The sequence below is a fragment of the Thamnophis elegans genome, chromosome 6 (assembly GCF_009769535.1).
Source record: "Thamnophis elegans isolate rThaEle1 chromosome 6, rThaEle1.pri, whole genome shotgun sequence".
Lineage (NCBI taxonomy): Eukaryota > Metazoa > Chordata > Lepidosauria > Squamata > Colubridae > Thamnophis > Thamnophis elegans.
This window is the reverse complement of record NC_045546.1, coordinates 79,178,807-79,206,578: the sequence shown is the minus strand read 5'-3', so window position 1 is coordinate 79,206,578 and position 27,772 is coordinate 79,178,807. Positions and strand designations below refer to the sequence as shown.

General features: G+C 36.6%; 1 protein-coding gene and 1 long non-coding RNA gene across 2 annotated transcripts in view; one reads left to right on the top strand and one right to left on the bottom strand.

The window, feature by feature from the left end:
• CTNND2 (catenin delta 2) overlaps positions 1–27,772 on the top strand; it is a 256,541-nt gene that overhangs the window by 209,801 nt on the left and 18,968 nt on the right. The window contains 2 exon segments of the mRNA XM_032219498.1: positions 4,014–4,139; positions 24,973–25,099. Of these exon segments, the coding sequence (XP_032075389.1) occupies positions 4,014–4,139; positions 24,973–25,099 (253 nt within the window).
• On the bottom strand, positions 6,648–21,943 carry LOC116510105. The gene is made up of 2 exons (XR_004255618.1): positions 21,823–21,943; positions 6,648–6,923 (listed from the first exon to the last, which is right to left on the bottom strand). It is a non-coding gene; the product is annotated as an uncharacterized LOC116510105 (long non-coding RNA).

Genomic DNA, 27,772 nt, shown 5'->3' with positions numbered 1-27,772 from the left:
GAGAGGGTTGAAAGCCCTATGAAGCGGTATATAAGTCTAACTGCTATTGCTATTATCTTCTTTAGGAAAAAAACAAAGAAAAATGAATGTTCACTATGCATAGTAGAACATAAGCATATCTTACAAAATGTTTGTTGGTATAACCAACAAACTGTCCAGAAAGGTGAGTGCTATTAAGGATCAGAAATAATCTTAAAACATATCCTAAATGGCATTCTAATTGGGATCTATGATTTTTAATATAATGTCCAAATATAACTTATATGGATGGAATTTTTTTTTTACTACTCTCTATGTTTGATCTAAGTTTGGGCTCTGTTTAAAAATCTGAACCGTTGGTATTTTTTTTTTTCTTCCCATCTATTTTACTATGGGACACTGTAAGGAAAGCAATGAAGAACTATCTCCATTGCTTTACTAATAGATTGCTTTTTGGAGCTAAAGAGGAATACGTTATTTGATAGTTTTTATTAATGTAAGTTATTCTAGAGTATCTCCAATATACGTTAGACAAGTTTGCCCATCTCTAAATCATTTTTTTTTTCTTTAATAACATTTGTGTAGATAAAAAGAACATCTTTACTGAAAGATTGATCTTGTGCTTGAAGGCAGCAATGATTTCATTCTTGTATTCCATTATGGTATTTTAAATGTTCCATTATAACTAGAATAATTGCACCATTCTGCAAATATACACTGTTTCAAAGGCACAAACTGGGGATTTCCTAAAATCTTTAACAAAAAGATTTATATTAATTGATTAATGTAATTAATCAGTGCCACATTTGTCCCATATACACATCAGCATTGAAGAATAAGCTCGCTTCATTTTAGCTATACTGGGGCATATTTTCACAAGAAAACTTTGAACTACACAAGGAAAAAAGATGTAGATCCTAAATATTATAGATTGGAGAGCCACATTGCAGAAGGAAGAAATAGCAAACAAAGTTTCCATTTCTTTTTTTAAGCATGTACATCAGCCAAAGAAGTTTTATGTGCAAAAAGAATCTCTAAATTATTTGAGTAGCAAAATGGCAGCTGAGATTCAGTGAAAATAAGTGCAAACTCCTAACCTCATATGTTCATTCATAAGATATCAGTTAGCTGTAATACCTAAGTATAAGATCTTAGAGGACATAACTCACTGGGGTGGATCAAATGATGTCCTTTGCTGACAATAGAAAGACACCTTTATGCCATAAAGGAAGATTCAATATTAGGTTCTTTTAGATTTTAAGAAAGACAGCATATATCACAAGTGTGTGTATCTGTTATAGAAATCAATACCTGTAGAATATTGGCCCTTTCTTTTTTAAATTGTAAGAATTGTAAAATTGCTGATAATATAGTAAAGAAATGAGTAAACTGATTAATTTTTCTTATATAGCAAGAATCCAAACAAAAAATGGGTAAATATATTTAGGCAAAATGTGCAATTGTAGCAATATATAATGTTTTGAATGCAATACTACAAAAGTGGATGCCTACCAAAGGATTTAACTTGATTGACGGTTTTGATAGTTTCACTGAAGTTTCAAGTTTAGAAATAAATTCTAAATAAGTTCTAATTAAAAATGCTGGGAGTAAAATGCAGAAGGCTGTTACTATCATGGCCTGCCTATGCACCATTCATGGTCATCTGATTGGCTGCTGTTTAAAGCAGAATACCAGAATATTGTTGTTGACTTGCCTATGTAAATTTAAATAATGAGCTTTTTATGTTTTCATATCTTGAATTGGCTTGTCAAAACTTCTCTTTCTCACACACATGTACACACTGCATCATCTACGTGAGCAAACAACTCAGTGGGATTTGTTTTTTCATTATTTGATCCTTTTGTCTCTTGATCCTTAAAGTTCAATAAATAAAGAAGTTACTCTGTTCTCCAATGATCTTCCTACAAATGAGACTGAAGAAGGAAATGTGCAAAAGTTGTGATTGGCATTGTTTCAGTTGTGAAGAAGACAAATACCAAGTGGTTGAGACAGTCTAGTTCCTCAGCTTCTGTGCTGAGAACAGTGGAAATAATTTCAATTGTAGGGTTGACTGGATATCATTTATTCATGACTGACATCTCATTAATTATTGTCATCTTTGACTAAGTTAGCAATATTTTAGTTTCTCATTTCAACATTCACTTCACATTTGATATAGTTGAACCGGAATATTCATATTATTTTAATGGTGCTCAGGGATCTTTGGTTCCCCTGACTGCTACTTCTGTGGATCACTGTCCTTCATTTTCCTTACCTTCCCCATTCCCTTCTTTTTACTATACATATTTCAACTTAGTCATAAAATGCTCCTTCCCATTAAAAAGTGTGCAGTCTCGTTTTGAATTCCATGCAGCTTCAATGTAGTTTTTGAACGAATTTGAATATAGAGTATGTTTTGTAATAAGCCAGCCTGGCTGTTATCAAAGCCTTATATTACAATAATCAAGTCCACATTCTCTAGAAGCGTTAGCTGGGATACCCTCTTGAAACCAGGATAAAGAGATGGCTGTAGAATCAACTTCAGACTGTGAAAGTGATCCTTTAGAACAAACACAGTCTTATCCAGTTTAGTGTGGCTATAAATATGAAGGGCAGTCTGATCCAGAGGTGGGTTCCTACCAGTTCGCACCAGTTTGGTAGAACCAGTTCGTCAAGTCTACCGAACCGGTTAGAAGAGGTTCCACCAGTGGACCCGGAAAGCAGGCCACACCTACAGAAGAGGTTCCAAATTTTTTGAAACCCACCACTGATACACACACACACACACACACAGACTCACACAGAGAGAGAGAGAAAGGAAGAAATAAATAAATAAAGAAAAAGAAAAAGTGAGAGATGAAAGAAAAAAAGGGACAGAGAGACAAAAGGAAGGAGAGAAAGAAAGAAAGAAAGAAAGAAAGAAGAAAGAAGAAAGAAAGAAAGAAAAACACATGGCCAGTAAGCCACTCCCACCAGGTCACATGGCTGGCAAGCCACTCCCACCAGGTCACATGGCAGCAAGCCACTCCCACAAAGGAGGCCACACCCACAGAGTAGGTTCGGAAAAAAATTGAAACCCACCACTGGTCTGATCGCTCAAAATGTCATCTTCCTTGTATTTGGACTGAACGTAAGTTTGCTCACCATCTGTGACAGGGTAAGCAACTATGGGTACCTCATCTCGGTTTTAGTCCTTTTATTAAAATCTATTCAATGAAGAATATTTGTAATGCAAAGTGAGGTGTCAGCCTCTGCTATAATTTAGAAAACCTCTGGGCCCTACATAGACTTCAGAAATTGGAAATATTGTTGGGTCACCTCTTCACAGTGTGTCTGGAACTAAGCGCATCTGCTCAGGAAAAATCGGGGTTACAGACAGTACCCTGGCAATTGGAGAGAGTAAGGATCAAATTTAATAGTTTGCTTTTCCATGATTCATGAAAAGACAAGATTCCTCTCACCAATTATCAACCACCTAGTCACTGGGAATTGACAGCATATAAATTTAACAATTATCATCAGATACTTTCCTTGCCAGGGTAATGTAATTTGTTGCCAAAATGTGAAGACCACAAGTCCCCCTCAAAGTTACCTTCCCTGATTTAGTCCATCACTGACTCCAAACATTCACATCATTATTTCACCTGCTTCTCCTGAAAAAAAGAAAGAAGCAATTGCCTAGTGCAAGAATCATGCCTAGCGAAGAAACGCACGGGGGAGAGGAAGCCGAATATAATTCTGTGTCATAAAGACAGCTACTAAATCATCACTATCCACTTGTATAAAGAGAATAATGTGCAATTATTAATTTTTAAGGTTTTTGTTTTGCTTTGAATATTTGGGAACAATTTGCACTGCATTTTCTCTGCTTTGGAACCGGTCTGAATCAGTAGTTATCAATGTAATCTATTTATGATTATAATTGTACAAAAAATGTAGCCTAGTTCCCATATTTCTATATCTCTGTTTGAAAAAAAAAAAAGAAATCTCACTGGAATAAATGATTGATTGACTGACTGATTGATTTATGGCAGCGGGTGGCCCCAGACTTCAGAGTGGCTGAGGACAGAGGATTTTCACCTACCCATCATTCTGAGTCATGGCACGCTCAGCATTCCCTCTCCCAGAACCAAGAAACCAGAATCTATTCCCAGACCCAGGTATTCTGGCTGTCAGCTGACGAGTCTTGATTTGTGATTATTTTTCTTTAATTCTTCTTTATTCTAAAATTTATATGCCACCAACATGCCTTACTTAAATGTGTCACATTAAATATTGGCACATTTAAAACCATAAATGGAACTGAATGCATTTCTAGAATAGCACTGCAACAGCACTAAAGCGTTACTTAAACATTGATATAAATCAAAATACAATTATAGAAAGCAATGCATAGAATACATGTTAATATCACTTGCAGCGTCAATTAAATCTTCATGTCACCTGTATGAGCAGTGAATTATTTTCCTTAGTGACTGTGGAAATGAAGTTAACATGATAATATAAAACAATGCAAAAGACTAATTTGGTCAGGCCCTTTTTTCTATGTAATCATTCTCAGTTATATGATAGACTTGATATATTTCTGTAATCAATACTAGACTGTTTTTTAGCAGGGGGGGGAGAATCAAAACATAGCAATATTCTTTATTTTTTATTTGATAAAGGGTATGAATACAAAATTTATTTGACTTTTCTCTTTTGAAGCATTCAGGGTCATATGAAAAATAAAACAGAATTACAATCCTGCTAAAATATTACTGTTGCACTTAGCATCTTGGTTTGAATATTGTATTAGTTACTGCCTTTCTGTTTTACCTCCTGGCTATATACTATTCTGATATTTTTTTACACAGAACTATATTATGAAAATAATATAAACATGGCATTTTAAATTGTCTGAAATGCACCACAGAAATAATATTAATTTTATGTATTACAATACAGATAGTCCTCAACTTACAACCACAATTGTTGTTAACTGAGTTTTGCCCCATTTTACGACCTGTCTTGTTACGGTTGTTAAGTGAAACATTTCCGTTGTTAAGTTAGTAACACGGTTGTTAAATGAACCTGGCTTCCCCATTGACTTTGCTCATCAGAAGGTCACAAAAGGGTTCATGACCCCACGACACTGAATCTGTCATAAATCTGAACCAATTCGGTTGCTAAGCATCTGAATTTTGATCATGTGACCATGGAGACACTGCAACATTCGTAAATGTGAAAAACGGTCATAGATTACTTTTTTTCAGTGCTGTTGTAACTTTGAACAGTCGCTAAATAAAGTGTTGTAAGCTGAAGACTTCCTTTATTTAGTCCAAGCATCCCCCAAAGTTTCCTCCGTGTACATGTTCAATGTTTGCTGCCATCTTTAATAACTGTCCTAGATGTCACACTGCCCACAGAAATCAGATGGCAGGCAGGCAGGCAGACACATTGATAGATTGATTTGATCAAACATACTAGTTTACAACTGGCATGGTCCAGTTACTAGAAGATCCATTCCAGGTTTGTGAAAGCTATGTAACTTGCTGCCTACTCACAGGTTACCTCCAAAGAATTGTGTTTGATCTCTTGTGCCTTTAAGAAAGAATTTGGTACTAAACCTCTTCCTGGCAGTTGCCTGCCAGCATTTTTAAATTATTCAGGAGCCCTTTTTAAACAGATGTCAGCTCCTCCTTTTTCTAGCACCAGCAAAATGTTCTTTCTATGCAGTTTCATAGAGATACAGTAAGATATAAATATTAAATTCCTATCCATTGGCAGGTTGAAAAAGAAATGCCCTAAGTCGGATTAATTGCAAGGTGGAAGAAGAAGGGAATAGATATGCTGTTGGCAAAGTTATTCTTAATGAATAAAAGCTAAACTTTAAATCAAGTAGATCAGCTTACATCATTTAAGATTTTTAAAATATGGAGATTATTGTATCAAGGACAATACGATTTATACGTATTTTGATCTAGCAAAAGTACAATATGTGCCTGAGATAGCCTTTTCATCTGCTATAACGGACAGCTTATACAGATTCCAGGACATCAGCTACATACATTTTTCTGAGTTTTCAGGAAAACAAGATCCTCATTCTGGGGAAGACACTGCCATCAGCAAAAGTAACCATAGTCAACTTTGGAGTTTTTATAGTGATAGCGCTCAACTTTGGAGTTTATTTTTTTTTATATAAATTTTTATTTTAAACACATAAGCACATCGACAGAAACAAACACATGACTTAAAAACAACGTAGGAACAATAAGTTCCATCGTATATCATACAGCAGTTCTGAATCGGTTTCTTTGCAGTTAGTGTTTTCCCTTCTATACATTTCTATCTTGCATTCATGATCCCCTTATTCGTTATCCATTTTTATGTACAATTCTTTATTTATTTATACTTAGCTACTTATGACCAAATATTATTTACCTATATTGTGCTTTATATTCTTACTATCATTTATTCTCTTACATACAGTTTTAGGTATACATTCACATAGTTATTCTTTTTCTTTGCCATTCTAATATTATTATTATTATTCCATTTAAAAGGTTATAAGCTATAGTTTGGAATGCTTTGTTTACCATCCTTCGCACCTGCTGTGACACCACCTTATTTTCTCTTTCTCAACTTTGGAGTTTAATCTGCTATGAAATGCTTCTTTCCTTCTTTCACTTTTGGTTGTATCTTTGAAATGGTGTACAAATGGAGCTTATTTCTCTATGCCTGTTGATGGCTGGTTAGTCAGAATGCAAGGCTTCTAGGTATTTCCCAATACTAGTGGATTTGGCTTGGCTTATAATGTCACTTTTTTTCCAGTTGAATTTGTTGTTGAATTTCTTGAAAATTAAAGGTGGTGGTGATGATGATTTTAGTTGTTGTTGCATTTTTATTTTGATGGCCCCAAAGTTCTTAAAATGATTGCTGAAAATCAGAAATCATGTCCAATGCTGTAAAGGAGAAAAGTAACATAAAACGAAAATAAGGTTAATATGTATTTAAAAATTATAATAGAATGCTTAAATGTTACATTGAAATATATTTAATAACGACTTCGCTAAACAGGAAAAAAGTGAAAATATAAGTCCTGCTCATGTTAATGACATGCCAGTGCATATATATAAAACCCTATATGCTTTGCATTATTCCCCTATCCCTTTACAAGAAATAAAAGTGATGATTTCTGATTCTAAACCCTAATTCAAATATACTGGTAATACAAAATAGACTATCAGGTTCCAAAAGACAGCAATTTTCCTGCCCCTAAGGAATCTTCCCCAAATGAGGAGGACCAGGATGAGAAGAGAAAGTTCAATTCCAAGTAGTCATTGACGGGGAGCATTCAATCCCATTGCTCCTGGCTAATTGACTTGCCTATGAGATGAAAGCCTATCAATTTGGTCCATGGAAATATCACTGGGAGCTGGAAAACCAGTAGGCTAAATAAAGAGCCCGATGCATAGAAAAGTCTGTTATAGACACAGTAGCCCTGAGCTGCAGATCAGACCAGTTCAGTATTGTGGGCACCTATTTAAAGAGTTATCCAAATGCCATCCAGACCTGGAATAAACCCTGTATCTAATCCCTATTACAAAGCCTTCTCACAAACCTCAACTTCTTCATATACTATGTCCTTGTTACTTGGACTGTTTCTACTAGTGAAATCAGACCAGGGGTGGGTTTCTCGCCCCGTTCCAACCGGTTCGGTTGGAACGGGGCTGGCGGTGTCCTCGCGCACGCGTGCGGCGCGCACGTGCATACTAGCGTCTGTACGATGCTCCAGCTGCTCCTGGAGGATCGCGCAGGCGCTGTATGCGTCCTGCGCATGTGTGGAAGCGCAGAACTCGTCAAAACCAGATAAGGAGCGCGCGCGGGTGGGCCCTTCGCCGTTCCCGGAAGTTACTTACTTCCAGGTTCGCCGACCAACCGGTTTGCAGGGACCGCCGCGATCCGGTTGAAACCCACCCCTGAATCAGACTGAAGAGGACTCATCCAAGAGTGTAACTAACAGTAGTCCAAAGAGAAGGAGAAATGGAATGGGAAGACAGAAAGTGAAGCATAAAAATCACCTGACATTCACTATTACATTTAGACTGTTTTGGAGTGGTACTGCACAGCAACAAAATTCCAAACGGATAACTCCTTTATCTTAAGATTTGCGTTCTTGGCATTCGGAAGGGTTAGGAACTATATTTAATTTGTTCATTTGCAACCAATTGATAGAATCCAATCAGAATGGCATAGGTATGGCCTCAGAGTCAAATGCATCTCAAGGCATCTAGCTAAACGTCTTATTAAAGAAAATAAATTGGCTTTTTGAGAAAAAGAACCAGTTGAAAACGTATCTTCCCTTTATAATTTATATTTGATATTGTTTTATGTGATTTTGTTAATAATGTATGTGATAGATTTTATTATTTTAATTCATGTTGATGCATTTGATTGAAGACAGGGTACTGATTTTTAAGTAAAAGGGTACTGGATTAGGCATTTGCTTGAGATGTTTTTTCTTTCCTTCTTATCTGGTTGTAGAGAGGAAGTTTGGAACCAACATTCCCATGTCTCCAGACAAGTGATTTGTGATGTCGAAACTGTTAGCACCAGCCATCTGTTACTAAAATATAGCATGATATAAAATTGTCCTGCTGCATATTGCCAAAATCTTGTTTTACCTACCACCAAAAGATCTCCCCACCCCATACCGGCTCCATTCACTTAAGGAATTCTTCTTTTGAGGAAACACACCCACAATATTTTTTCCATGTTCTTCGCAGGGCAAAGTACAATAAATAAAATGTTCATCATTTAATACATGCCAGATTATGTTTTAGTTTTAAACAATAGAAATTTTATTCCAATTTTATTAAAATCAGACAGATTTTGCAGTTATTAAATGTATGTTGAAACACTATTAAAGAAACTATATTGAAAAAATCAAAATTACTTATAAAGCAATAGAGTTAATTGATTAAAGCAGATATATTCAAAATTGCAAGTATAAGCATCTGTACAAATATTGACACTCTGTGAACCTACATCAGATAGAATGTTTTAAGCACTAGCCAAAAAATAGAATAAAATGCCTAACACCATATAAAATAAGAATTGGGTGCAAAGCGGGGTAGAAGGGCACAGTGGCCTAGAAATGAAGATGCTTGCCTCTCATTTGGAAGGTTGAGTGTTCAATCCTCGGTAGCAGCAGATGTTTCTCTCAAGAGAAAATGTCTGCTGTGAACTCCCCATAGGTGTCAGGAAGGGCATCTGGTCGGTAAACACTCAGCTCAGTTCAGTTGCCCTTACTCCCAAATTAAGAGATAACGGGGTTGTAAAAAAAAAAATAGGGCGGAAGAGAGAGAGAGAGAAGAATACACCCACATGTCTTTGCCTCAAATTGCACTGAGGCTATCAACTTAAATCCCAGCATTTAGCAATATCAATAGCAGTTAGACTTATATACCGCTTCATAGGGCTTTCAGCCCTCTCTAAGCGGTTTACAGAGTCAGCATATTGCCCCCAACAACAATCCGGGTCCTCATTTTACCCACCTCGGAAGGATGGAAGGCTGAGTCAACCCTGAGCCGGTGAGAATTGAACAGCAAAACTGCAGTCAGCTGAAGTAGCCTGTAGTGCTGTATTTAACCACTGCACCACCTCGGCTCTATCTATTTGAATTTAAGTAGGTTCGTTTAAACAGATACTCTCCTAAAACTTCATGTTTGAATGTTGTAATATAGAATAAGAAATTATTCTTATGTTTTCCTATCTAATATTTTTGTCAATCCGCATTATTTGGGATTGCAAAAGAAAAAGATTGATATCATGTCATCCTTTCTTGAACATATGGCATTAAAGCAAACCCTAGATATTGTTGATTTACCCTTGGTGCAATTTTTTTATTCCTTTATTTGCCATAGGTGATTTATAAAAATATAATAAGATGGATACCCAAATTATACAGCAGTGTGGGGTCATGGTCTATAGGGAATGTATATTGCATATGTCTTTTAATCAGGCTCATTATCCAGGCAGTGGGGGTTGACTAATTAAAGGGTATTTTATGAAAAAGCATAACCCAAGAAGGCTGTGTTTTTTATTCTTTTATCAAATATATGGAATATTAACATTCTCAGATATACTTTTAAGGCAATTGTACTGTATATTTAAAAAAATATTGTATGACAGTTTAAAAATTTGGGTAGAAACAATAATTGGCTAAAATGTTGAATGTGGCCTTAGTTGCTTATGCCAAGGCTGCTGAATGTAGTGCATTTGATAAAGCCAAGGCATTTACTTGACTGCTAAAATGTAGATTTAGAATTGCAACAAATTTTAGGATGCTTCGTAGCTTTGGTTATTAAAAGATTGTATCACCGCAGAGAGTCGGATGTGTTCTTTTGATCTTTCTGTAAGACAGATAGAAATGCTCTTTATGATGCATCACTCTGAATAATTGACTGACAACCTTCCTTTTGAAGTTAGTTATTCAATGAAATCTCAATCTTGCTTCAGGCAAGAGAATGGAGACAATATGTCTGAAGGGCTTATGTAGGTCAAGGCTGCAGTTACTCTCTGTTGTGTTCAAAAGTAGATGGATGTGGCTTTCAAAAGGATCTAATATTTCTCGATTAAAATTTCTATGGCTTATACCAGTATGAACCTTTCAAACAGGGGTGGGATTCAGCCAGTTTGCACCTATTCGGAAGAACCAATTGTTAACTTTCTAGGTAGCTTGGAGAACTGGTTGTTGGAAGGAATCTCAATTTTGTTTTTTTCCCCACTTTACAGGGCTAATCCTGTAAGGAAGGCAGGAAGGGAACATTCTGGTGTTGCTTCTAGCCTCATCTTTATTGCCCTGCTTACAGAAACTGCCTCTCTGGTTAACCCTTATTACATTGTAACAACTAAGGTGAAGGGCCCATCGGCCTGAGTGATGTTGGTTATTAAGGCACAGAACCGGTTGTTAAATTATTTGAATCCCACCACTGCTTTCAAATATGGTAGTGTCCTCCATTGACTAGAGCAGGGGTGGGGAACCATTGTCCTTTTATGACTTATGGACTTGAACTTCCAGAATTCCTGTTGTAAAATGCCCATGGTTCCCCACCCCTAGACTAGAATAACTAAAATCCAGTGGATCTCTCCACTGAAGAAAGCAAATTTTACCAATTACAAGTTTCTTCCTGTTAACTGCTATGCTATCTCTGGTACAGTACAAAAACAACAACAACTTTTCCAGCTGCAGCATTATCTGTTTTTCATTCTTATATGTATATGTTTTGTAACTTGCTAGTATTAAACTGTATGACTTAAGCAGAGGTTGCATCCACAAAGCTTCTGTCCATGACCAAGTAAAACAAAAGCTTGCTTACTTTGCAGCCTAGACTCTCGCCCTCTTTTTAGCATAGAAAATGTTGAATTGCAGAAGCGAACTTATCTATGTGCTTAAGTTACGTGTTAAAAGTAGACATATGATAGATACTCCAGCCCTTTACAGTATATCATAAGATATAGCACCCAGTGATAGTCATTGGATACTGTTCTGACCCCCTCCTCCGTCCAGTAACGAAAGCCGAGACAATCTTAACTAGAATGTATTTTTAATAGCAAGTTCCTGACACCTATTAGCTCTTCGATGGCGTGCATCCAGGAACAACTCACTGCTGACTTCTGGATCACTCTCCCTTGTCTCCTCCCCACTGGTCTAAGGCTCAGGCGCCATCTGGTGGCCAACCAGTCTCTCTACGCCCTGCTCGGAGTCGGAACCCTGTCCAGGATCCTCCAGAGCCGACTCATAGGGCCCCTCGCTGTCAGAGTCTAGTGGCAGCTCCAACGGCTCCTGCTGGGCCATCACAGGATACTATATAAAAGCAATCCACATAAATCATAATAGAATACTAAATAAAATCAGTCAACATAAATCATAAGATACAAACAGCAAAGTTATAGTCATGAAGCTAAGGAAATAGATAATAGGAAAGATGAGAAGGATAGCTGTAATATAGCCCTTATAGATGGTTTGACAGTGCTGTGGGAATTGGTTGTTTAGCAGATTGATGGTATGGGGAGTGGGGATGGGAAATGTCCTTCTATCTAGTTGTTTTGGCATGCAATGCCCAGTAGCATCACCTTGAGGGAAGGAGTTGAAACAGTTTATGTCCAGGATGTGAGGGATCTGTAGATATTTTCACAGCCCTCTTTCTAGCTCATGCAGTATACAGATCCTCAATGGAAGGCAGGCTGGTTGCAATTGCTTTTTTTGCAGACCTAACTATTCATTGAAATTTGGGTCTGTCTTGTTGTGCCAAACCAGACAGTTAGAGATGCAAATATATCTGTTTATATCATTTATATCTATTAAAGAAATAGGGGGAGGCTATATTATATTGTTATTCCAGCCATATTTTACATGGAGAGATGAAACTATATTGCTGCTATGAAACCGTTCCCAACTTCTTTGGGCTATATTCCTCCTTGTTCTAAAATAAAATCAGACTCTTAAGGGAAATTAAAATGACCAGTGCATGCAGCTAGAAAACAAATTCTTCTAGATCTTTATGAGGGAGTCCACAAAACTAATAATTTCAGCTCTTTCATATTCAGTGTAAGCAAGCTACATTGTTCAAAAATCAGCAGAGGGAATAATGGTTTATTAGGTTTCTTGCTCACGATATTGAGGGATGGAGAATTATCTCATTATTACATGAATGCAGATATATTCATTTGGGGGAACCTATTTCTGTGGCGCAAGTTTTAGTTAATTTAATCTCCATCCCCAGGATTGCACTTTTAAATTAAAGAGGAGGGAGGTTATTTTACACACAATTAAGCAGGCTGCCCAACTGCTCTCTCTGTACCAAGTTAATTTAAATAGTAATCTTCCTTCTAAAACAATAACACATACTTTAAAAAAAGCTATATCTCACTTAAGGAAAGTGTTCTTTTAAATTCTCCAAAAGATATCATTTTATTCTTGGCTTACCAACTTATTGCGGCCCTTTAGCAAGGGTGATTCATGCCCCCCCCCCTTTTTTCATTTTGTTTCTTTGGGTTTTTTTGGCTTTAATGCAGGCAACCTTATTCAGTTGTGTTTTTGCACTATTCTGAATGCTAAGTTATTCTTTGTTTCAATTCATTTCTTTTGTTAGAAAGTTTCATTCTTTCTGGGGAAAAGGTATGAGAGAGAGTGCCAGGTTTGGAAATGAAAATGGTTCAGTAACAATGTTGGCCTTCTTATTCATAATGCACCATATTAACTTCATTTTGTTATTATTTGAGCATAATTATTGTATTTGCTATAAGGTCTATAGTTAGATTTCTGATTTGCTGAAGAATATATATAGTGTTATCTTTCGAACGATTTAGTTAATTTCAGAATTTCAACAAACACTGCGATCTCACATATCTCACACTTTAGACCATTTTCCAAAGAGATTTAGACAGAATGCCATTGAGCGGTTCACTGACAAATGCGTGCCCGACAAATGCGCACTGACAAAACCGCAGCGACAACACCGCAACGTCAAAAGCGCACCCACAACAGCTCGTCAACAAATGCGCGCCGACAAAAGCGCGCCATTCACAAACAACATATTGGGATGCAAAAACAACATTATAACCCTAACACTAACGTAAAAACCCTAATCGTGCTTTTGACGCCGCGGTTTTGTTGGCGCGCATTTGTCGGGTCATGCCATTGAGCTACAGATAATTTTGCATTTATCCTGCATGATGTAAACAATTTTGAAAAATGATTGCAAGAAGTGTTAGCGGTGCTTTTATAAAACCTGGGGAGTGGCTCCCTATATAACATAACAGTATAAATTATGATTCTTGTATGTCTGACATTCTATCCTTTGGGTTTTATCTAACACACTAGTCTTTTTGTATACATCACTATGTTATTGATTAGATTAAGTCTTGTCATCCTTGCATTCACAATAGGAAAATCAATAATTAATTATAGATAGACAAAGCCATTCTTTTGAAAGTTCTGTAGATAAATGTTAACCAGGAAAATTATCCGAAATATCATTCTAAAAAAGTCCACTTAATTGCATTATAGAAGCTCATCACTAGCCATAGAACATGAATTGGGATTACTACTAGAATACTACCCATCTCCCATGGATTACTAACAGATTCCAGAACTCTGATAAAAGATGATGATTAAATGTTAATCCTCTATTGTGTATGCTTTTTTTCCCATTTCAGCTATCAAACTGATTAAAGAAGCAATTCCACAGATTGACTACCTTGGTTCAAACAGATATGTCCGGAACTACAACATCCCTTTTTCTAAAGGAAATATATGAACTTAAATCACAGGGAAATCTTTTTATTTCATTTCTGTTGTATTAGTTCATTGCAATTCTTTTTTTTATTATTTCCAAAATTAAAATACAAACTTCAGCAGAAAACAACAAAGCAAAAATTAACAAGACCAAAAAGTGTATAAAAAACAAACACATATATTGTTCTTCCTAGTTGAATATATTTCAACAATAATCATTCCCCCCCACTTGCAAAACAGATTTACAATTTATAAACTTTTACAGCTCTATTTGCCCAACTAATCTGATCAACCATCTATTTACTGTTAAAAAATCAGTTAACAGGTAGAGCCAACAACAGAATTAAACTTCAGATCCTTCTGTTAACAATCTATCAATGTATTTCACACAGAGAAAGTCGACTATGGTTTCTAATCTACCATAAACCAATGCAATCATTATCTCTCTCTGTCTAGCATCAGGCATCTTCAACTGATTCTTAATAAAGCTTTACCTTAAAATTATAACAGAGATCTTTCCCAACAATTGTATCTCATTCCTCAAAGTCATAGTTCTGTGTTGTGAATATCTCTGCAGTGCTTGTTGTTCAGAAATGTTCCGTGCCAGTTGAACCACAACTTAACAGTTGTCTTCTGGTTGAATATAATAAATCTATTCCACAATCGGTTTCTTAAGGAAGTACAGTTCATCACTGATCCACACTGCCATCTCTAAACTTTTTAAATCCAGGCCCCTTTTAACCTTCTCCAACAAGCCTGCAAAGTTTCTTCTCCTTCAGTTCTGTCAGCAACAAATTGACTTCCAATTCACTTAATTGTAAGAGGTTTTTTAGTTACTATTATCTGTATCCGATTATCCTCCTTAGATTGATTTATAACTGTTGTTAAATCATCAAACCTTGTATCTAAATTTTCACTCAGAGCTTTTTAAGTTGAAAAGCATTTTTCCTGAAGACTTCCGAGAAGGCTTTAAGATTAAGTCGATCTGCTTTTATTGTTGTTTCCATTTTTAATATAGTTCAAATTTTAGCCCGACTTTCACAACAAAACAAGGGCAGTTACTCTCAAAGACAAACAAAGTAGATGTTCTAACAAGAAGTCTGCAGGAGAAATTAAGATAATATTTCCTATGATAGAAAAGAAATAGAAATGTAAGAGAAAATTTCCATTTCTGTAGAGAACAAAGGAAAAGAAACAAAAATTATATACAAAAGCAAAATAAAGCAGCAAAGTTCTTTGAAAAACTAGTAAAATACAAAATCATTTCTACAGTAGTCCAGCATAATTGTAAATTAGATCAGATCACTTTCACTACCAAGGAGAAACTCTTCACATCATCAATTTCCATGTGGCAAAAATGAAAGTGTTTCCTAACTCCAAAGCAAAGCCAAAAAAAAAAGGTAAAAATTACACATTCCAGCAAAAGGATATAAAATAAATCAACATTCAATCAGATGCTTAATTAAAGATGTAGGTCAAAACCAAAATGTGCTGCTTAAAATCAAGGTATGTCTAGAAAAAAATGCTGACAGGAAAACATGAAGAACCAACTTCATGTTTTATTGTTACCAAGAATTGCAACTGTCTTTCCATACCAAGGATTGTCTTGGGTCATTCCTAGTTGCTCTGATTCAATTCCGGGGAGTGTGCTGCCAAAGAACCATCTTTGGCAGCAAAATCAGATGTTTGTCAGCAGGAGAAAAACATTATTCTGCTGTTCAGGGCACTATTTTCTGGAGGACTCTAAATCATTGCAATTCTAAAGAATTCATTCCTCTTATCAGTCAATAATCATCTCACATAATCCATAATTGCATCTTTAACTCCCTGTTTCATCCAGTATGTGGCTTTTTCTTAGATAGTTGCTAGAATACTTGTGTGCTTCTTAAAATTCATTGAAATGAATATAAAATGAGTTGTTACTTCTGTTCTTTTGCCAAACAACACATAAAACTGAATGGTAAGCCATAGCAAGATAAGCTATAAGCATTAAGCTATATATGAACCTTAGAATTGTTTGAATTGGATCTAAATTTGACCATCTTTAAAACTAAAATTAGAGATAAGATTCATAGAGAAAAAATGTGTCTTCTCTTTTTGTTCATAACTGCAGCAGCTTTTAAAAATACTGTAGTTTGAAAAAGAAGAAAATATTTCCAACTGTACGGTACATTGAAGGAATAAATATTCTTAGAAATGTTAAGTAGAGGACTTTATAATAATTTCAGGAATACAATGGAAGAAAATGGTTCACTAATTCTTTGTCATACTGATTGAGTAATGGGATTTTGGCATTCAGAAATAAGTTGGAAATGCACAGAATCAATGAATGAAAGAACCAAATTACAGATTTTGATGATAATACTTTATCAAAAAATAGTTTTTATAGTGTATTTTAATCTTCATTTTGATGCCAGGGTTCTCTATCACACTAAAGATATACATTTTGCTTTTGATACAAGCCATAAATCACTTGTACTTGTTATATTAGTGATATACACATGTATATATACATACACGCATTTATATACACCTTCAAACTTAAATTGCAAAAACAATTTTTGTGACCATGTTTAGTTCTTATCCATTTCATGCAAAATCAAAGATATTCTTTTTTTTAATGGTATATAAACTATATATATGATATAAGGAAGAGAACCTGGTTCAATACGGAGAGGTTTTGAAGGGAAGGGATGAAGTGCATATATTTTCCATGCACATCACTTCAGGTTGAGCTAGCAAAAGTTCTTTTCTAAAATCCACACTAGCTTGTTCTGTCATTAGCTGAATAGTGATCTCACCAGATATACAGCAGTCTTCGGAATCTGAGATAGGTATTATTATTAAACTACTTGGGAAATACGAACCAAAATTGCATCATGAATACTTTTCCACGAGTCAAAAAAGTAAGAGCTAGCTTGCTTGCTTTGGCAGTTTCTCTGGCAGGGCATTTATAAGAAAAGCAAACATGAGAAAATAGTTTTATAAGCTCTAACAGTTTAACTTATTTATTTTAACAGTCTGGTCCTTATTTCCTCCATAGAAAGTATTGTAATCATCTTCACTCTAATTTGCCAATCTTTAAATTTGATGAAGCACTCATTTATGTTGAATTTTAATAGCATCAAAAAACTATATTCCTAGTGGAGAGCCTCTATGTTGTATTCCAAAACATTTAAAGATATTTTCCATCTCTGGTTGTGTATTGTTTGTTTATTGGATTTATATGCCGCCCTTCTCCCAAGGACTCAGGGCGGCGTACAACATTTAAAAAAAAACACATATTACAAAAGTTAAAAAAAATTAGATAGAGAATCCAAAAAACAAACCCAATTAAGATTAACAATAACATTTAAAATTCGATTAAAATTAACAACAATCAATCATTTATTTTATTCTGTTCAGGCCAGGCCGGCTTGCTGGAAAAGCCAACTTTTTAGGGCACATCAGAAGGACTGGAGGTCGGGGATTACACAAAGAGAAGGCTCTCCCCCTGGGGGTCGCTAGCCGACACTGTCTGGCCGACAGCACCCTGAGGAGGCTAACTCTGTGGGATTGCACTGGACGGTGGGTGGCAGTAGGTGGTCTTGCAGGTATCCTGGGCCTAAGCCATGGAGTGCTTTAAAGGTCATAATTAGTACCTTGAATCGCACCCGGAAGACAATTAGTACCTTGAATCGCACCCGGAAGACAACCGACAACCAGTGCAGGCCGCCTAAAAGAAGTGCAACATGGAAGCACCTAGGTACCCCCATGATAACCCGCATTCTGGACCAGTTGAAGCCTCTGGGTGCTCTTCAAGGGCAGCCCCATGTAGAGAGTGTTACAGTAGTCCAGGCGAGAAAGGACGGGGGCATGAGTAACTGTGCACAGAGCATCCTGATCCAGGAAGGGGAGCAACTGACGTACCAGGCGAACCTGGTAAAAGGCCCCCCTGGTCACGGCCGTCAGGTGTTCTTCTAAACTAAGCTGCGTATCCAGGAGGAGTCCCAGATTGCGGGCCCTCTCTGAGGGGGCTAAATTTCTCCCCCTATCATCAAAGATGGAACAAGATGCACAAATCGGGATGACGGAAACCACAGCCATTCAGTCTTGGAGGGATTGAGCTTGAGCCTGTTCCTTCCCATCCAGATCTGTGGTTCATTCTTCTCTTTCTGCTTGAAGGACAGATACATGTAGCTCTCTGTAGTGCACTTCAATTATTATTTCTGAGGTCACAGTTGCTTTTCTATGAACTGGAGAGGAAGGTGGGGAAAGCATTTTTCTTGCAATACAAAAGGAACCGTATCAGTTCCCATCTCTAACTTTACTTATATGAGGACACTACGTAGTAGGCTTCTATGTCAATTATTGTTTTTTTCACCTGCAGTATTGGCAATATTCCTCCGTATTTGCTTTTTATTTTAATTGATTAAAATAGCTTAAATGTTGAGTAAAAACCCACCACGTTTGTTTCATCTACTGTTTGTTTTATCCATTATTTGGTGCTTGACAACCAGGGTAGAAAATTTAAGTTAAGTGTCACTGATCTATGACCTATATCTGTTAGAACTTAAACTTTCACAGCTCAATTCTCCAGAAAGGACCAAGCTGAATAATAGAACAGTTCATAAATACAGAGGTATATAAAGACCAAAAGATTAGGTATAATCCCAATGGGTACCTTGTGCTTCAGAAATCTTATTCATTTAAATACTGTGAATATGCTCTAAAATATTAATGAAGGTATCGTATATTAATATATTAAGACATAGTATATTAATATGTTATGCACCTAAAGATTAGCAGCACAGTTATTTTTGTGCACCAATCTCTTTGGCCTTTTTTTGAAGAATTATTTATTTCTTCAATATATTGAAATAAGGGATTTATTGCCTTTCAGTGGATCCTTTGTCATAAATTCAGTCTTAGTTAACATTAATATGTACAATTGTAACTTCAGTATTAATAAGTAATAGTTCTGCAGTGTTCCTGAGGTACAATTTGGTAGATTAAAACTGGAAGAAAAGGACTTTCCTTCAAATTCTCTTTATGAGTGGATTTATCTATTTTAAAAAATAAGGGGGTTATGTGTGTGTATGTGTGTGTGTGCGTGTTGCATTTGTGCTGATAAATAAATAAAAGGAGACTAGTATAGATCTATTTCAAGCAATTTAGCTCTCATCAGCTAGCCATACCCTTACTGGGATTTGGGAATGGCTAGCTGATGAGAGCTAAATAGCTTGAAATAGATCTATACTAGTCTCCCTTTATTTATTTATCAGCACAAATGCAACACAAATGTAACAAAGGCAACAGTAAAAATAATGGCTTTCTGTCTGGATGGTCTCCTGGGGTGAGCCGGGGTGAGCCGATAGACAGAGAAAGGAAGCAGTATGCTTCCCCCCATATTTAGGCATACCAGGAGTTGTGACATACACACACACACACACACAAAAGAATTCCTTGTAAGTATGTCATATGTTTTTGCTTAACTTTGCTTAATTAGGATTAAGTAAGATGAATACAAATGGATGAACCCAACATTTTACTTTTGGAGTGGTTACATACTGACTTCAGGAGTCTCAAATCCATTGTGCATTTACAATATCCAGATCAATTTAATTAAATTCCATTACAAGCACTAAATCTAAAACAAACTTATGAACGCAACCAGCACATCCACCTAGTATTTATTTTTGCATTCAATTGATAATATTCCCTTTTGACTTCTAAAAATTGGTTTAAATCTTTACCAGTAATCACTTTTAAAACTGAAGTATATCTAATGATTTTATTATTAAATACTTACTTATAAAATGGAAATGGACTGATGAAGGCTAATGTTATATTTGCAGTAACTGAATTAGAAAAGATGTTGGGAGACATAGTCCCCCCCCAAATCAAATTTGTAATTTGAAATATACCGTATATACTCGAGTATAGGCCGACCCGAATATAAGCCGAGGCACCTAATTTTACCACAAAAAACTGGAAAAGTTATTGACTCGAGTATAAGCCTAGGGTGGGAAATGCAGCAGCTACCGGTAAATTTCAAAAATAAAAATAGATACCAATAATGTTTTTGAATATTTATTTCAAAGAAAAACAGTAAACTAGCGGTGTATTCAATGAAATACTTCACTCACCTCATGATGCTGATGTCCCGCTGTGATGATGATGTCCCGTGCAGCCGCGGGAGCGATGTCCCGCCTCCTATGACACACGGCACAGTGATTCCTATCATTGGATCACTGTACCAGAGGAGGTGGGACATCGCTATGTGGCTGCTTGCCATAACAAGGAGGAGGTGGGACATCGTTGCAGAGCGGCAGGAGGGGGAGGAAGGGGAATCGTAAGACAGCCCTGCATTACATTAGAACGTGAGGAGGGGGGATGGTGCGGTGCGCGGCAAACTGACACAGAGGGAGGGGAAACTCACAGGGGCACTGGGCCATTCACGAGTGTCACCCAGCGGCATGGCCCCGCCCTTTTTCTCCTCCATTTCGGGCAAATTTTTCACTGACTCGAGTATAAGCCGAGGCGGCTTTTTTCAGCCCAAAAAGAGGGATGAAAAACTAGGCTTATACTCGAGTATATACAGTATATAATATATATTGGCAACAGCATTTGTTTGGATCCGAAAAAGACATTATTTCATTAGTTGCATTTTCATATATGATTAAACTAAAGAGAAGACTGCCCTGCCCAAAAAAAACTGAACAACATTTTTATGTTTCTTGCTATCATTTCTCTTCATGAGCAACATGACGGTAGAAGGGCAAATCAAATTATATTTAAACCTTAATTTAATAAGGCAATCAGCAGAAAAATGAATGAAGGAATGTCAAAGCAAAATATGAATTCAACTACCTATATTATGTTCCTCTAATCTTAAGAAATAGCTCATGTTAACTGTGGTATTATCTAGCCCAGATTGAAAATTTAATTGATGGCTTCTGTGGGGAAACAGTAGGGATCGGTGCACAAACAACATGTTGCTATCATATCTTTAAAGCCACAGGTCTTTTCAGAGAAGTATCAGAATAGCAGGGGTGGGTTTCAACCGGTTCGCGGTGGTCCCTGTGAACCGATTGGTCAGCGAACCCAGAAGTAAGTAACTTCCGGGAACGGCGAATGGCCCACCCGCCCGCTCGCGCTCCTTACCGGTCTTTGAAGGCTTCTGCGCTTCCACGCAGGCACATGGCGCGATTCTCCGCAAGCAGCTGGATCGCACATACAGCGCCTGCGCGATGCTCCGCGAGCAGCTGGAGCATCGCGCAGGCGCTAAGACGCATGCGTGAACTGCGTGCGTGCACGAGGACGCCGCCGGCCCCGTTCCAACCGAACCGGTTGGAACAGGATTAGCAACCCACCCCTGCAGAATAGGTTATTGCAGAGCTCTCTTCCAATCTCTTAGGAGCATCTTAAAACTTTTGATACTCTCAGACTAAATAAAAAGTGCACTATTTGCCAACTTAAAGCAATAGTTTCATTGCTTACTTTAGTTCCAATTCGTATTCGCTTTTCCTAGGAAATGTCTATTAAGTAATTTAGGCTTACTTAATAGAAACTACTACCTGATAGTATGGAGTTTTCATACAAAAATGCTTTCATTCACCAGATAGCAGCGTTTAGAGTAGAGAGTAGAAATAACCTATTTTGTAATGTCCTATCTGTTGTAATTGAAATCATTGTGTATTTTGGGAGATTTGAAGCTTTAAGAAATTATTCGGAACAAAGTCAAACCAAAGTTTATATAGAAGCTTAAAGATTAACAAAACTTTTGAACATAAAATTTCAGAGGTTAAAATCCACCTCTTTTTCTGAAACTCTTCGCAATCGCAATTTTGCACACAACTGAACAGAAATTGCCTGTGTATCCTACCCTGCTTTCGTAGGAATGCCAGGACCAAAATTATGAAGATTTACAAATTGTAATAAATTCAATTGCTTGCAAAGTTTTTGTATGATTTTGAAACAAATCCTGACTTATTTTGCTATTCTCATATAGAAAGGAACAGGAGAATAACGTACACCAGGTGCTGCTCATTCATAATAGATCAAGATAAGTCAGTAATCTTGACCATGTGTTAATATAAACATTGCCAATGCTTATTTTGGCATTCACCTCAATTTCTAAACTTAAATATCTGTAAATAAGCTTCAAATTGCCTTTTCTTGCTTGATTTTATTTATTTATAAAATCTATAGGCCACCCATCTCCTGCAATTTATAAGACTTGGGATCAATGGCCAGATTCTGAAGTTAGGTAAAAAATAACAAAGGAAAAAACATACCTGCTTCACATCATACTTTTATCTCGGCATGCTCAGTACTCTCTCAGATAATGAAAAGTTGCTCAACTCTAGAGAAAAGTGTGGATCATCAACCCCTTCTGAGTTCTCATAGCAGCAGTTGGCTATTCCCAAAGCAGGACTGTTTTAAAGGAGCTGGTGAATGCAGAGCAACAGCAAAATTGGAATTATGGTCTGCTCTCTTATCTCACACTCTCTCACGCCAGCCTATTCCTCTCAAATCTGGTAGAATACATGGTCTTGTCCCTTTCCAATGGTACTCAGTTTGGCTTTTCTAAGAGGGGCAGGTATTAGGTTGATTTCAAGCAATTCTTTTAAGAGACCTTTGGACAAACCTAAAGAAAAATGTATTGATTTAAATTGACTTCATAGATAATGGGTTTGCAGATTAAAATTGCAACTGCTATTTAAGCTTTCCATTAACTTGAGGACGATCTCATTGAGTAGTTGTACTACTTTATAATTTGAGGCATGTTACTATAGCAATTTCATTGACATGGTATGTCTTAGTATACAATATATCATTAAAATATGCACTGTTCCTTGTATAAAAACACTGTTTTTCACCATGGAAACAGTTTGATGTTTGTGCATATTTTTTTTACAAAGTGTATAGAACACCTATTCAAGATTGGGCAATAAATAACAGAGTAGGAATAAAATAGAAAACATTCCAATTATTAAAAATACAAAGCCTGTGCGTATCCACTATAAAATTAGATCAAATGCACATTGGAATAGTTTTGTATTATTTGCAAAATACAAGGAGAAAAGGTGCTAATTGTACTTCCCAGGGAAGTGTGTGCCAAGTGTGAATGCAACTACAGAAAAGACTTGTATTTTCATTTTGCAAAAATGAACAGGAAATCACATTGCTGTAAACTGTAAATCCATGGGCCTAAGGCTTTTAAAAAAAAAATCTTTAGGCCATGGATTGCTCAAATACATAACTGAACTGTCAAAATAGGTTGCTTACTAGAATTATGTTGTATCCTGTGTTCGATTAAGGTCATTTATAAAGCAGTGTTAAAACTTCCATCACCTTTTTTAGAAAGCTTAGAAATTGTGAATTAACTAAGTCTAGGAAGAGTTGGGGTGATTAACCTCATGTAATTCATTAAGGCATTTCTTCTCTATTTGTTTATTGAAATACTATTATCACAATATTTATAAAACTGGACTCCTAGCTTTCTCATTCCAATTTTAAAGAAATAACTGGTTATCCTTTCATGGTCTCAGATTGACCTCCTAAATTTGAAAAGCCATTTAAAATCTTTTCCTTTCAATATAAATATATAAACGCAATGGTTGTGATTCAAAAATTAGTCTTTTTGTTCTAAACGATTGAATATGTAACATAAGCACAGCATCTGAAAATAATATACATGCAATATAAATAATATATATAATATGTTTGTCCCAGATCTCATATACTTTTCTAAAACATATGTTTACCAATCAGGAATGTGGTAGATTTCAGCAATGATGATATTTTATCACTAGTCTTTACTGATTATTTCTATTGGTGTTTAGTAGTAATCAGTTTTCCTTCTTGTAGTTTATCTAATTTTCAGCTGCCCAGTTTGGGATATGATCAGCGTACACTCAATAATTACATTATTCCTTAATTTTCTACAATCTCTAACTACAACAAGTATAGCTCTAGCTCATTTAAGCAGTAGTTCCACTAGATATTTAGAAATCAATTTAGACATTAACACTTTCTTTGTTAATGAGCCGAGAGCCGAGGTGGCGCAGTAGTTAGAGTGCAGTTCAAATCTCACCGGCTCAGGGTTGACTCAACCTTCCATCCTTCCGAGGTGGGTAAAATGAGGACCCGCATTGTTGGGGGCAATATGCTGACTCTGTAAACCGCTTAGAGAGGGCTGAAAGCCCTATGAAGCAGTATATAAGTCTAACTGCTATTCCTATTGCTATTTTCCTCCCCCTTACCTAGCAACCTTCCCAGCGTTGGCAAAGTGGATAAAGTTTCCCCAAATCAGATATAAGCATTCTCTCTTTCTTAGTCCTTTTGTACCATGATCTTCTTAAATGACCTATAAATATATAGTATATATAATATATGTTTTTACAAGATTCTTAGTGTAAGAATAAAGTCATCCTCATGCATTCACATTATGTATGGGTCTACTTATTGGTGAAGGGAAAATTAGTCAGCCTGCATTGAATGCATATTTCAAAAGAAATATTATTTTGAGGAAAAAAATTAAAGTAAACAATATATAGAAACAGATCATGTGGAAGACCTGCCTGTTAATGAAGAATAAAACTGCCCCCTAACAAGGAAGATAGATTGTTAAATAAATTAATATTTCATACTTGTATTTCCTTTCATGCCTGTATTGTACTTGTTCAGCCTTTTTATTATTGTTGTATGCTGTTCCTATGCAGGATGGATGGTCACAGTATCATTTTGTAGCTTCATCATCAACGATAGAAAGGGATAGGCAAAGACCGTATTCTTCTTCACGCACACCTTCCATCTCTCCGGTGCGCATGTCCCCCAACAATCGTTCAGGTAAGATCAGACATATATGACTGAATAATTAGGGAAACAATCATCAAAGTCAAATCAAGAACTGAAATGTTATCAAGGGAATTATGAACTGTAATGAAGCATAGAAAACAGTGGTGGATTAAGGCTCACTGGTGCACTGACAAATATTGGTGGCTCCCTCCCTTGTACATACTGTACAAATCTTCATTGGTTTTCTTTTCTTTCTCAATTTTGTGATGCCCCTTTTGGCCTGGTGCCCTAAGCACATGCTTAGTCTGCTTAATAGTTAATACATCACTGATAGAAAAGGTACTTTTATTGTCTATTTTCTGGCTTATAAATGTTTGGTGCCATCATGAAACATTATGAATAAAGCAGAAAAGAGAGAATGTCTAAAAATGGTGCGCTGGGAAGATTCCCCAACCCCTGCTGACTAACAGCTGATTTCACTGTCAAAGCTGGCTCTTTGGTGGCAAAATGCTCCCTAGATTGAACAGGAGCAAGTCGGGATTACCCCAGGTGACTCTCCGGAAACCCCTCACTGACCAATGAAGAAGAATCTTGATGTTTGCAATTCACAGTAAGACCAGCTGGAGAGTCAGGTCTCCATTTTATCCTATTAGCTGTTCAGATATTTAAGTGTCCCTTCATTTTAACATAATTTTTTTTGAATTTGTTTTCTTTCATCTTTGCTTTATATTTTAAACGTTAAACATCTGATTGAATGCTGAACTATTTTTACCCCTTGCTTGATTATAAACCGAAAGTTTTTATTCTTTATTACTGGTTTTTACTGTAATAAGGGAAAAAATCATTTTTGCCACATGGAAGTCAGTGGCACAAAGATTTTTTTCTTACATACAATACAATAGCAGAGTTGGAAGGGACCTTGGAAGTCTTCTAGTCCAATCCCCTGCCTAGGCAGGAAATCCTATACCGTTCCAGACAAATGGTTATCCAACATCTTCTTAAAGACTTCCAGTGTTGGGGCATTCACAACTTCTGGAGGCAACTTCTGTTCCACGGATTAATTGTTCTAACTGTCAGGAAATTTATCCTCAATTCTAAGTTGCTTCTCTCCTTGATTAGTTTCCACCCATTGCTTCTTGTTCTACCCTCAGGGGCCTTGGAGAATAGTTTGATTCCCTCTTCTTTGTGGCAACCCCTGAGATATTGGAACACTGCTATCATGTCTCCCCTAGTCCTTCTTTTCATAAGACTAGACAGACCCAGTTCCTGCAACCGTTCTTCATATGTTTAGTTTCCAGTCCCCTAATCATCACTGTTGCTCTTCTCTGCACTCTTTATAGGGTCTCCACATCTTTTCTACATCGTGGCGACCAAAACTGAATGCAGTATTCCAATATGGCCTTACCAAGGCATTATAAAGTGGTATTAACACTTCACGTGATCTTGATTCTATCCCTGTTTATATAGCCTAGAACTGTGTTGGCTTTTTTGGCAGCTGCTGCACACTGCTGGCTCATATTTAAATGGTTGTCCACTAGGACTCCAAGATCCCTTTCACAGTTGCTACTATTGAGCAAGGTACCACGTATACTGTACCTGTGCATTTCGTTTTTCTTGCCTAAATGTAGAACCTTACACTTTTCACCATTGAATTTCATTTTATTAGATAGTGCCCAATGTTCAAGTTTGTCAAGATCCTTCTGTATCTTGAGCCTGTCTTCTGGAGTGTTGGCTATTCCTGCCAGCTTGGTGTCATCTGCAAATTTGATGAGTTCCCCATTTATTCCCTCATCCAAATCATTGAAGATGTTGAAGAGTACTGGGCCTAAAACAGCCTTGGGGTGCTCCACTGCATACTTCCCTCCATGTAGATGCAGTTCCATTGAGGACTACATGTTGAATGCGGTTGGTCAGCCAGTTACAAATCCATCTGGTGGTGATGCTGTCCAACCCACATTCTTCTACTTTATCTAGTAGTAGATTATGCTCTACCTTATCAAATGCCATACTGAAGTCCAAATAAACTATATCGATGGCATTCCTCTGGTCCACTAATTTTGTCACTTTGTCAAAGAATGCAATAAGATTAGTCTGGCATGATCTGTTTTTGACAAACCCATGTTGGCTTTTGGCTATTACTTTGTTTACTTCTACGTGTTTGCTAATTCGTTGCTTGATTATCTTTTCTAGAATCTTTCCTGGTATTGAGGTCAGGCTGATAGGTCTATAGTTTCCTGGATCTATTTTTTTTTTTCCTTTTTTGAAGATGGGAACCACATCAGCTCTTTTCCAGTCCTCTGGCAGTTCCCCGGTGCTCCAGGATCTCTGAAAGATATAGTTCAGTGGTTCTGAGATCTCATCTGCCAGTTCCTTCAGAACCCTGGGGAGTAATCCGTCCGGTCCTGGTGATTTGAACTCATCTAGGGTAGACAGGTGGTCACTTACCATTTTCTTCCCTATTTCAATTTGTGTTCCTAATCTGATTTTTGTGGTGCTGTTTTTGATAGGTTGGACTGTTTTATCCCTTTGTGTAAAGACAGATGCAAAAAATGAGTTAAATAGTTCTGCTTTCTCTCTGTTGCTTGTCACCTTCTTGCCACTTTCTCCCAGCAAGGGACCAATTGTTTCCTTAACCTTTTTCTTGTTTTTAACATGTTGGAAGAAGCTTTTTTGTTTTATTTATTTATTTATTTATTAAATATATTTTTTATATATTGTTATTTT